General features: G+C 47.7%; 1 protein-coding gene across 1 annotated transcript in view; it reads left to right on the top strand.

Moving 5' to 3' along the window:
- The first annotated feature begins 564 nt into the window (after nucleotides 1-564).
- Nucleotides 565-12,752, top strand: part of fmn2b (formin 2b) — a 370,539-nt gene continuing 358,351 nt past the window's right edge. The window contains 1 exon segment of the mRNA XM_052012981.1: nucleotides 565-2,060. Coding sequence (XP_051868941.1) covers nucleotides 689-2,060 — 1,372 coding nt within the window. The 5' untranslated portion in view covers nucleotides 565-688.

Genomic DNA, 12,752 nt, shown 5'->3' with positions numbered 1-12,752 from the left:
TGAGTGTAAGGAAAATGATGAACACCAATCAGTTTGCAGGGATGCTTGTGATCCATTGATTTGTTTTGTTTTTGTGTGCGTGGGGGGTGTCTCGGCAGTCTGTTTTTTGATCTCCCTGGGGAATCGTGTATCCTTATGGGCTGCAATTTGTTTCTATGGGAACAGGAGCTACAGATGCATTACATTTTTATTTTCTATTTTTAAACTAATTCTGCAGTGTGCAATTAATCCTCCTTATTTTTTCCCCCTCCTTTTTCTTTTTCCAGGAGAACAATTGAAGTGTTTCAGAGCTCCAGCTGGGAGTCTGGGATCCTCCCTGTGCATCTGACCTCGTCCCATGGATTGTTTCCCCTTCAAAGGGAACGCCGACCCCACCATGAAAGCCATTCATACCGTCGAGAGGTTGGCCGACAGCATCACCGAGAAGTGCTTCTTGCCTTGCGTGGAGAAAGCCGCCGGCTTGCTGGATGGTGGATCATGCAGGATCTGCACTGAGCATGTCCCACAGGAGGGGACCACATTATGCAAAAAGACTGCAACAGCAGATGAGAGAAGCGGCGGCAACGAGCGTGCGAGCGCTTCTCCCGCATGCCCGGGAGGTGCTGTCTCGGCTAACGGCTCGGCACCGACCCCTCTCCGCCACGGGGGTCATGGCTTGAGGGGCAGGAGCTTCTGGCTCTTCGGCAACATGGGGAACCAGGACGGGAAGCTGAAAAAGACGGGAGGAGACGGCCAGGAATGCCCGGACGACTCCAGGCTCAAGGATGCTGACGGTACAAAGAGAAGCTCGGGAGGCAAGAAAACGCACGCAAAACACGGCAAGGGAAACGAGAGCCACAGGAAGAAGAAATCCGAGTCTTCCCGTTCGGTTTTCTCCATCAGGAAGAGAAAACAGCCGTCCCGGGGTAAAAACGGGTCCAAGGATGATGTATCGGAGAGCCGGGCCCTGCATATCGAGGAGCTGGACAGCGTTCACTCCGTTACAAAGACCCCAGACATTAGCATTTCGGCGGACGAGGGAGGGCTGACGGATACCGAAGCCGAGCCGCTGGACATCACCAGCGACAGCCTGCCCGCTGCTCCCGAGCCGCCCGCCGGCCAGCGGCTCAGCTCGGGATCCGATACCGACATCTACAGCTTCCACTCGGCCACCGAGCAGGAGGACCTGCTCTCCGACATCCAGCACGCCATCCAGCTGCAGTGGCTGGGGAAGGAAGCCGAGGGCGGCCTCTCGCAAGCCGAGGTAGCCGCAGGTTGCAAGGGGCGGCCCCTTACCCCGCAGCCCGGCACCGGGCAACCGGGCAACCTTGCCCCGCAGCCCAGCTTCCATCAACAGGGTGAGACTGCACCCGAAGCCCGGCCGCCCGAGGAAAATGCAGAACGTCTCCAGGCTGACGAAGGGCAGCTTCCCGCGGGGACGCAGGAGGGTCCCACAGAAGCCGGCGGTGGTCCAGTGGGCGACCTGTCAATCACCCAGAACGGGTCTGAGTGTCCTCCAGCGCCGCCAACTCCTCCTGCAAAGGTTCTCCAGCCGGCAGAGGCTGACCGGACTCTCGGTGAGAGTGATCCCGACCAGGGACCAGCGTGCAGTCAGCCGGGCTACGATTCCGAGGTGTTCAGCGATGCAGCGGTGAAATGCAGCGCCCACCGCGTTAACGAGGGCAGACCGGGCTCTCCCCGCTCGCACAAGCCGGCGGCCGCCCGGCCGTACCCGCCGGTCAATGCCATCTTCGTTAGGACTACCACCCGGCAGCTGAGCTCCCCCGGTAATTCCCCCTCGGCTTCGCCCTCGCAGAGCCCCCTGTGTCCGAGGAGGCGGCGGCCGGCCGAGCAGAAGTGGAGCAAAGAGCGGGTCAGAGTGGAGAGGTGCCCCGGTGGGAGGAGAACTTTCAGCCGTTCGGCTGACTGGACCGAGGAGCTGAGGCGGCCGAAGGGAGCCGGTGTCAAGAAAGCGGGTTCTGTGGACACGCTGCACCGCTCGGGACCTCCCGAAATTCTACCTCTGGGACCGGCCAGGAGACCTTCCTTACCCGAGAGCGGCTACCCCGAGATCTTCACTGGTAAGTGCGTGAGCGTAGATTGGGGGTGAACCTGAAGCCTGTTTTCCAAGTCAACACACCAACATTCACCAGTCACAGACACATGCAATCAGAATCAGGTTTATTATCATTGACATATGTCGTGAAATTTGTTTTGTGGCAGCAGTACAGTGCAAGACATTAAAAATTACAATAAGTTACAAAAATAGTGCAAAATAAGAATAACAAGGTCGTGTTCATGGACTTGCCCAGTATGGTCCCATCATTCTTGTGACTTTAGGAGCTGAAACTGCTATGGCACTTCCAATTTTAGATCACTTAACCTGTCCAATAGGAAACTTAACTCCATGATGTTATTCTGCAACTTCTGATAGGGGCAGGGTGTTATGTTGTGCCTTGTTTGATCAGTTTTCCACAGTCACATAGGAGCCAAGCTTTTATGTACAACTTGTGCATGGGTTAATCACATCAGCCATGGCTGGCCTGTTCTCTCCAGGATGAAACCCCATTGACTTGGGTACAAGGTGTTTGTCAAGGTGTATCTTCTCCAAACTTTGCTCAAGGGTTCTCTAGTAGGTGCTGGGTTTATGCCCAAATGGGGTTTCTGGAGATGTGTCAGATTGAGAAGTCTTGAAGGCCTCTGTGAATGGGCAGGTTTGGGTAGCTGTTTTTACAAGTTTCTTCCCCCTCCCACCCCCCCCCCCCAATATGTTACTATATTTCCATCTAATGGAAAGAGGGGTGATTTAGAAAAACCTGTAATCACTAAAATTTCCTGCGACCTAAATGATGGAAGTGGTGCTGACAGTACTTTCAAATGATGTTTACTAATAACATGCTCACCGGTGCTTGCTTTGGGTTTTGCCAGGACCCAGTTCCACACTTCACCAGAACCTTGGGCCTGGGTCATAGCTGACATTTGATCACGAGCCAGGCATGGACCAAAGAACTGTGTTGCAGTAGTTGGGTGAGAATGACTCTTGACATCAAGGCAACATTTGACCAAATGTGGCATCAAGCTACCCTAGTAAAACAGTCAATGGGCATTAATGAGGAAAATGCTCCTAATGCTGCAGTCATATCTCATACAAAGGAGGTCAATATCCCAATTGCGGGCTGTGACTACAAGAGTTCCTTAGGGCAGAGTGCTAGGCTGAACTACAACTCCTTTATCAACAAACTTCCATCCCAAGTTGATCATTAGGGATGTTAACTGATTACACAGTGTTCAATTCCATTCATAACTCCTAGCGAGTAACATTTTATGCTACAAGTGCCAGACAATGTCCAACTACCAAGCCATGACCTTAAATCCTGGGGAGTTATTGACCAGAAACTTGGCTGCAAGAGCAGATCACATGCTGGAGGTGAGAGTGAGCAAATTGTATCCGGACTCCCCACTCCTGCATCTTCAGGATGCAAGTCAGAAATACTTAATTGCTTGTATGAGTGGAGCTCTAACGATGCTCATCTGAAGTATAGCGGGCTGCTTGCTTAAATCTCACCCACCACTTAATCAGTCTTCTGCTGGCAGTATATGGCTTTAGTTTGTGCTCTGTGAAATGGTGCACAATTACTGACATTAGAAAGATGATTGGTCTCCTCCAAATCAAACACCATTCTGACGTGGAAACGTATGTATTGTTCCTTCCATTGCAGGGTCTAAATCCCAAAGCTTCCAGTCCAATGACCACTTGCACTGCTACAGCCGTGCAGTTCACTGCTACCACCACTTCGAGGGCAGTTAGGGACAGCCGATTTAAATGCTGGTCTTGCCAGTGATGCTCATGTCCTGAAAACGAATTTAAAATTAAATATATCCTTTTTGTGAGTTAGCTCAATTTGTCATCTTGTAACAACCCCTGCAGCTATATTTGCTCAGAATGTCAGATGGCTTGTCATTTGGACTAACCAGTCCTCTCTATGAACTCTAAGTTGTCTGCATCTGTAATGCTGCTGCAGGTCTGAGCTGTGCAGATCTTTTCTGAAGGGAGAATTTCTTGCCTTGGGTTTGTCTCTAATGCTAATTGAAGATTTGGTGAAAAACCTCTTCATTTCGGGCAATAATCTCCTACACTTGGCTCTCCTATACTCTGCTCCTTGCAGACCTCTCAACCTTTTTGCCTCAGCTTCTTGGGAAGCTGTATGTGTTGAGTTTTTCCTTGCTCTGAGAACTGAGTTTAAAGTTGCAACAAAAGCTTGCAACACAACAGCCTTGCAAGGCCAATGACAGTATTGGCCTGGATACAGAAATGCAAGTAGTTCATTGTTATGCTTGTGTGCCCCAGATTTGTCTGGTCAAGACTAAATATATGCTGTGATGGAGGAGGGGGTTCATTTTAATTTCCCTCAATGGCACAAGAATTGAAGCGGTGAGTAGATTGTCTGGGTTTCATTTCAGTTGGTCCAAACACCCTTCGTGAAGTTGCCCATCCCATGAGAGATGAGTTGAAGTCTGAGCTAGAAAAAAAAAACTAGAGAGTAAATTAGTGGAGTGCCACATTATATTTCGTGCTCCCTCCACATCTAAGGGTTGGGGTCCTTGTGTCGGGTTACCAAGAAAAATGAGCCTGGCTTGCATCTTCATTGAAGAAAATGATGATATTGTCATTCTCTCTCACACAGTGGAAGTAAAGCATTGGAGTTTGACCAGATTAATTGGTTGCCTGCTGTACATTCAATCTATTGACACTGAGAATTTTCAGAATGAAACTACAGATTGGATAGAAGTATAGCTCTGTTGCCATAATTCAACACAAACTGGCTTGATTGGGACTGAATTTAGAATCCAGCCTGGAAACCAGATTTTTGGCACTTTTTCCACATCTAGAGGTTAATCTTAATCAGGGGATTGCTTGTTGCGTAGATTTTTGGGAATGTGTGTGGTGGGTAGACTGATTCATTGCAGGAACCCAGCCTACTTTAGAAGTGTAATAGTTACTAACAAAAAAAAACAATGTCTTTGGGGCTGATTGAATAATCTTTTAAAATATCACCAAGTAGGAATGTGATGTATAAAATGTCAGAAACTCAAGCTGTCATTTAAGCAAGAGGAATAGTCTCAATCTTGTTATTAAGTCGGTCATCACCATAAAAGGAATGAAAAGTGAAATTTCAATGAACAAAGCAAATAGACATGTTTAGTTTTCTACTTGGATACTGAATGAACAGATCTCAGCTGGGGTGGCAGAGTATCAAAATCATAACATTGCTTGTGGATTGAAGAGAAAAATTGCTGTTAACCCTGTAAGGTAGTGTATTATTTAATTGTTGACCAGATGTTGGCGTTGCAAGCATTTATTGCCCATACCCAACTACCTGTGAACAGAATGACTGAGTCACTTTAAGCCATTTGGTAGGACACTCGAGTGAGCCACACTGGGTCTGGCAGCCAGATGGGGAAGGATGTTTAGGTTTACTCCCTCAAAGGACATTAGTGAACCAGATGACCATCAAAGGATGGAGGGGGTTGGTGTCATGGTAAAGGTGACATTTCCAGGTTCTTCATAATTGCTTGATGTTGACTTTTCAAGTTATAGTGGTAGGTCTGGAGCTAATGTCTCTGGATAAATACCCCACACTTCCTGATAGTAGTTTAGTAACTTGACTGCCATGCTGATGTATTGCAGTCTGATTTTTTTTTAATTTATGGAGATCTCGAAGGCCAGCGATTTTTATTACACATTCCTAATTATCCTCTTGAGCTGCAGCAGTTCTTTTGGTGAATGTACTTGCATCTTGCCCAATGGCACCATGGATCAGGTTTTAGATGGAGCAATGGTAAGGTAATGGTGTTCTATTCTCAATTTTGGGTGCTGTATGATTGGGAAGGGAACTTGCACGTGGTGGTTGAACACGTTAATGAAGCAGTGGAAGAGTGGGTCTAGAACAAGGATGACTAACAGCCACCACAGCCTTGGTGAATGGTTTGCTCCAACGAAGGGAGTGCATTGCCACACTAGGTACCGTGCTTCCACGATGTCCAGGGCAGTCATTCTCGCCTTGCCTCTGAAACCCAACTACTTGCTCCGTGTTGGACCAAGGCTGTAGTGAGATCTGGAATTGAATGGAACCTGCTGGATGTTATTGAGCAGGTTGTTAATGTTGCAAGTTCTACTTGAGGCACTGAAGGTTTACATGGTCCTTTAGCATTCAAGTGAAGACACTTTAAAAACTGAGCACATGTATGATCTGAACTGGGCATTATTCATTGCCCGGGCTTGCATGTGAATAGTTTATATTGGGGTTAATGGTGCGCAAGGAAATGGTGAAGGTATAACCTCTGGGTTTGGAATATTGTCAAATCGAAGATAGTAGTAGTGGTGGTGGTGGTGCAGCAAAAATACTTCCTATTACTTGGAAGTCAGACAGATCAGGCAAGTTAATGAACTTTGACAGGCTGCTAGTCTCTGTCAGAAGCATCAGATGAATTTTGCTAAGCTCTGCTCTTTCTGCCATTTGACTTTTTTAGTCACAGCATTCTCCAAGGCAAAGGGTCAAATGTGGTCTTTGTCAGCAAGCCACGTATGACAGCACAAGGATTTTAAAAGCTGTTTTGTGTTGGTTCAAATCTTACAAAATGCTGTAATTTTTAAATAGATTTTAATGGATGATCATAGGTTATGTCCGTGTGGAAGAAATGTACCCCTGTGTAACCTGTACCTGTTATGAGTTTTTAATGCATTTTTGTTGCCTTTTTAACAAAATACTTGATAAATGTGAAAACAAAATGCTGGAAATGATCAACAAGTCAGGGAGCATCTTTAGAGAGAAACTGCTTCATAGAACGTTACAGCACGGTATTGGCCCTTCAGGTTATGATGTTGTGCTGACCTTTTATCCTACTGAGATCAATCTAACCATTCCCTCCCACATAAACCTCCATTCTTCTAACATCCATGTGGCTATCTAAGTCTCCTAAATGTCCCTAATGTATCTGCCTCTAGCACCCTGACAGCATGTTCCACGCACCCACCACCCTTTTTTGTTTCTTTTTTTTTACAAAAAGAAACAACATGCCTCTATCATTCCAGTACTTTCCTCCAATCACCTTAAAATTATGTCCTCTTGTGTTAGCCATTTCCACCCTGGGGAGGGAAAAGTATCTGGCTGTCCACTTGATCTATGCATCTTGTATACCTCAGTTCACCCCTCATACTCCTTTTCACCAAAGGGAAGCCCTAGCTTGCTCAACCTATCCTCATAAGACATGCTCTCCAATCCTAGTAGCGTCCTGGTAAATCTCCTCTGCACCCTTTCTAAAGCTTCCACATCCTTCCTATAGTGAGATGACCAGAAATCAACACCATATTTGTAAGTGTGGTATAACCAGGGTTCTGTAGAGCTGCAACATTTACCTTACAGCTCTTGAACTCAATCCCCTGACTAATGAAGGCCAACGTGCCATGTGCCTTAACAACCATATTGACCTGCGCGGCAACTTTGAGGGATCAATGGACTTGGACCCCAAGATCCCTCTGTTTCTCCACACAGCTAAGAATCCTGCTGTTAACCCTGTATTCTGCCTTCAAATTTGACCTTCCAAGGTGAATTACTTCTCGCTTTTTTGGGTTGGACTTCCACCTGCCACTTCTCAGCCCAGCTTTGCATCGTATCAATCTAACCCTCAACAACCTTCTACGCTATCCACAACATTACCAACCTTTGTCATCTGCAAACTTGCTAATCCACCCTTCCACTTCCTCATCCAAGTCATTTATAATAATCACAATGAGCAGGGGTCCCAGAACAGATTCCTCTGGAACACCACTGGTCACTGACCTGTGTCTCTGTTGCGAATGGGGGATCTGTAGAGTCCTTCCAATGGTGATCGCTCCCTTCCTGTTTCTGACCTCCACCCACACTGACTTGGTAAACGATCCCTCCAGGACGTCTTCCCTTTCTGCAGCTGTGATACTATCCCTGATTAGCAAAGCCACTCCCCCACCTCCTTTACCTCTGTCCCTGTCCCTCTTGAAACATCTAAACCACGGAATATCCAGCAGCTATTCCTGCCCTTGTGACGGCCAAGTCTCTGTAATGGCCGTAATACCATAGATCCATGTACTGATCCATTCTCTAAATTCATCACTCTTGTTCCTGATACTTAAAATAGACACACTTCAACCCATTCAACTGACTGCAATTTTGCCCAATTAAGTGCCTATCCTTCCTCATCTCTCGACACGCTGCATCAATCTACACCAACTGCCCCAACCTGACCTATTACTTGGGTTCTCATTCCCCTGCCAAACTAGTTTTAAACCCTCCCCAACAGCTCTAGCAAACCTGCCCACAAGGATATTGGTCCCCCTCCAGTTCAGGTGTAACACATCCCTTTTGTTACAGGCATGCCTTCCCTGGAAGAGATGCACAAATCTGAAACCCTGCACCAATTCCTCAGCCACACATTCATCCACCAAATCAATTATCTTGCCCTCACTGGTATGTGGCAATCCAGAGATTACTACCCTCAGTCCTGCTTTTCAGCTTCCTACCTAGTTCCCCATATTCACTTTTCAGGGTCTCATCCTTTTTACTACTTATGTCATTGGTACCAATGTGTATCGTGACTTCTGGCTGCTCATCCTCCCCCTTCAGAATGCTGTGGACCTGATGTGAGATGTCCCTGACCCTGGTACCCGAGGGCAACATACCATCTGGGAGTCTCTTTCATGTCCACAGAATCTCCTGTCTGCTCCCCTAACTATAGAGTCCCCTATCACTCTCCTCTTTCCCCCCCCCCCCTTCCCTTCTGAGCTACAGAGCCAGACTTAGTTCCAGTTTCCCCCGGTAGGTCTTTCTCCACACCCCACCCTCCCCCCACCAGCAATACCGAAGCGATATATCTGTTATTGAGGGGAGTGGCCGCAAGTACTCTGCATGATCTGCCTATTCCCTTCCCCTCTCCTGACGGTCAACCAGCTACCTGTCTCCTGCAACTTGGGTGTGGCTACCTCCCTGTAGCTTTTATCTGTCACCTCATTCTCCCTTAGCAGCTGAAGGTCATCCAGCTGCAGCTCCACTTCCCTAAAACTGTCTGTAAGGAGCTGCAGCTGTAAGCATCTCCCACATCTGGCAGAAAACACACGACTGACCCTGGATCCATTGTCACTACTTCAGCTAGGCACTAGAGACCGAGAGTCCTGCTCCCAAGTCACGGCCCTCTGGTCCATGATCTCTCATCAGTTCATAGCTTATACTCTATTAGCTTGGTGCGCAATAGCCCCTGATCTCTCAGCTAGTTGAGATTGGCTGAGTAGTGCCATTGATCCCTATGCTTGGAAGTGACCGATGGTGAAGTTGACTGAGGATCCCCCTCCACATTGCTCTTAAGCAGCCTTTTGCTGGATGATAATCCTGCAGCCTTCATGTGTGATTACATTTGGTTGTGCTCCCCTGTTTGGCTTGGCCTGCCAGCATTAACTAACTGGGGCACTTTAGTCAGCCCTTCAAGAAAGGAGACTGCAGATGCTGGAATCTGAAGGAACTCAGAGTGTCGGGCAGCATCTGTGGAGGGAAATGGACAGTCAACATTTTGGGTCAAGACCCTTCATCTGGCCTGGTAAGAAATAAATGGCCAGTATAAGGTGGTGGTGGGAAGGGGTGAAGCAAGAGCAGGCAGATGGGTGGATCCAGGTGAGGGGGGTGAGAGGCAGATGAGGGCAGGTATGACGTTAGAAGCTGGGAGGCGATGGGTGGAAGTGATGAAGGGCTGAAGTGTTCAGACAGGCTTGAGATGTGTCTATTTTAACGCAAAGAGTGTTGTGAACAAGGCGGATGAGCTTGGAGCTTGGATCGATACTTGGAGCTATGATGTGGTGGCCATTATGGAGACTTGGGTGGCTCCGGGGCTGGAATGGTTGATTCAAGTGCTGGGTTTTAGATGTTTCGGGAAGGACAGGGAGGGAGGCAAAAGAGGTGGGGGAGTGGCACTGTTGATCAGAGTGTGTCACGGCTGCGGAAAAAGTGGACATTGTGGAGGGATTGTCTATGGAGTCTCTGTGGGTGGAGGTTAGGAACAGGAAGGGGTCGGTAACTGTGCTGGGTGTTTTTTATAGGCCGCCCAATAGTGACAGGGTTATTGAGGAGCAGATAGGGAAGCAGATCCTAGAAAGGTGTGAGAATAACAGTTGTTGTGATGGGGGATTTTAATTTCTGAAACATCAATTGGCATCTCTAGACAGTGAGGGGTTTAGATGGGGTGGAGTTTGTTAGGTGTGTTCAGGAAGGGTTCTTGACACAGTACGTAGATAGACCTACAAGAGGAGAGGCTGTGCTTGATTTGATATTGGGAAATGAACCTGGTCAGGTGTCAGATCTCTCAGTGGGTGAACATTTTGGTGATAGTGATCATAATTCTATCTCCTTTACGTTAGAACTGGAGAGGGATAGGAACAGACAGGCTAGAAATGTGTTTACTTGGAGTAAAGGGAATTGAGGCTCTCAGGCAGGAAATTGGAATATTAAATTGGGAATAGATGTTCTCTGAAAAAAGTACGGAAGATATGTGGCAAATATTCAGGGGGTATTTGTGTGGAGCTCTGCATAGACATGTTCTGATGAGATAGGGGAGTCATGATAGGATACAGGAACCGTGGTGTACGAAGGCTATAATAACTCTAGTCGAAAGGAAAAGCAAAGCATACAAAAGGTACAGAGAGCTAGGTAATGTTAGAGATCTGGAGGAGTACAAGGCTAAAAGGAAGGAACTTAAGAAAGAGGTTAGGAGAGCCAGAAGTGGACGTGAGAAGGCCTCAGTAGGCAGGATTAAGGAAAACCCCAAGGCGTAGAAGTATGTGAAGAGTAAGAGGATGAGCTGCGAAAGGATAGGGCCCATCGAGTGCAGCACTGGGAAAGTGTGTATGGATCCGGAAGAAACAGTGGAGGTACTTAATGAATACTTTACGTTAGTGTTCACCACAGATAAAGATCTGGGGGATTATAGTGGGGACTTGCAGCTGGCTGAAAAGCTTGAGCATATAGATATGAGAAAAGAAGTGGTGCTGAAACTTTTGGAAAGCATCAAGTTAGGTAAGTTGCCGGGACCGGATGAGATGTACCCCAGGGAGGTGAGGGAGGAGATTGTGGAGCCTCTGACGATGATCTTTGCATCGTCGATGGAGACGGGAGAGGTTCCGGAAGATTGGAGGGTTGCGGATGTTGTTCCCTTATTCGAGAAGGGGAGTAGGGATAGCCCAGGGAATTATAGACGGGTGAGTCTTACCTCAGTGGTTGGTAAGCTGATGGAGAAGATCCTGAGAGGCAGGATTTCTGAATATTTGGAGAGGTATAATATGATTAGGAATAGTCAGCATGGCTTTGTCTTACGAGCCTGATTGAATTTTTTGAGGATGTGACTGAGCACATCGATGAAGGGAGAGCAGTAGATGTAGTGTATATGGATTTCAGCAAGGCATTTGATAAGGTGCCCCATGCGAGGCTTATGGAGAAGGTGAGGAGATATGGGATCCAAGGGGACATTGCAGTGTGGATCCAGAACTGGCTGGCCCGCAAAAGGCAGAGTGGTTGTTGAAGGGTCGTATTCTGAGTGGAGGTCGATGACCAGTGGTGTACCTCAGGGATCTGTACTGGGACCCTTACTCTGTGATTTTTATAAACGACCTGGATGAGGAAGTGGACGGGTGGGTTAGTAAGTTTGCGGATGACAGGAAGGTTGGGTGTTGTGGATAGTTTGGAGGGCTGTCAGAGGTTTACAGAGGGATATAGATAGGATGCAGAGTTGGGCTGAGAAGTGGCGGATGCAGTTAAACCTAGAAGCGTGAAGTGGTTCATTTTGGTAGGTCAAATATGTTGGTGGAATATAGTATTACTGGTAGGATTCTTGGCAGTGTGGAGGATCAGAGGGATCTTGGGGTCCGAGTCCATAGGACGCTCAAAGCGGCTGCGCAGGTTGACTCTGTGGTTAAGAAGGCATATGGTATATTGTCCTTCATCAATCGGGGAATTGAATTTGGGAACCGTGAAGTATTGTTGCAGCTATATAGGTCCCTGGTCAGACCCCACTTGGAGTATTGTGCTCAGTTCTGGTTGCCTCACTACAGGAAAGATGTGGAAGCCATAGAGGGTGCAGAGGAGATTTACAAGGATGCTGCCTGGAATGCAGAGCATGCCTTATGAGAGATCAAGAAAGAGGAGCGAGGTGTCAGATGGACAAAGTGAGTTTGAGGGCAGGGTGGAAGTTGGTAGTGAAGTTGATGAAATTGAGTTCTGCACGGGTGCAAGAAGCAGCACCAATGTGGTCGTCGATGTAGTGGAGAGAGGATTGGGGAGTGGTGCCAGGGTAGGTTTGGGGGCATGGATTGCTCCACATAGCCAAAGAAAAAGTAATCATAACTGGGGGGCCACGTGAGTGCCCATAGCTACACCTTTTGGTTTGGAGAAAGTGGGAGGAACTGAAAGAGGTTGAGGGTAAGTACCAGTTCTGCCAGACAGGAGGAGGGTGGTGGTGGAGGGGAACTGGTTGGGTCTCTTATCCAGAAAGAAGTGGAGAGCCCTTAGGCCTGCCTGATGGGGGATAGAAGTGTACAGGGATTGGATATCTTTGGGGAAAATGAGGCAGTTGGGTCCTGTTCCCTTCCCCACTTCCCTCCCTTTATTCCATGCTCCACTGTCCTCTCCTATCACATTCCTTCATCTTCAGCCCTTCCACTTATAACTTGCCAGCTTCTGACATCACTTCTGCCTATCACC

This window comes from Pristis pectinata, chromosome 3 (assembly GCF_009764475.1).
Source record: "Pristis pectinata isolate sPriPec2 chromosome 3, sPriPec2.1.pri, whole genome shotgun sequence".
Taxonomy (NCBI): Eukaryota; Metazoa; Chordata; class Chondrichthyes; order Rhinopristiformes; family Pristidae; genus Pristis; species Pristis pectinata.
The sequence above is the reverse complement of the archived record's forward strand: the minus strand, read 5'-3'. Positions and strand labels throughout refer to the sequence as shown.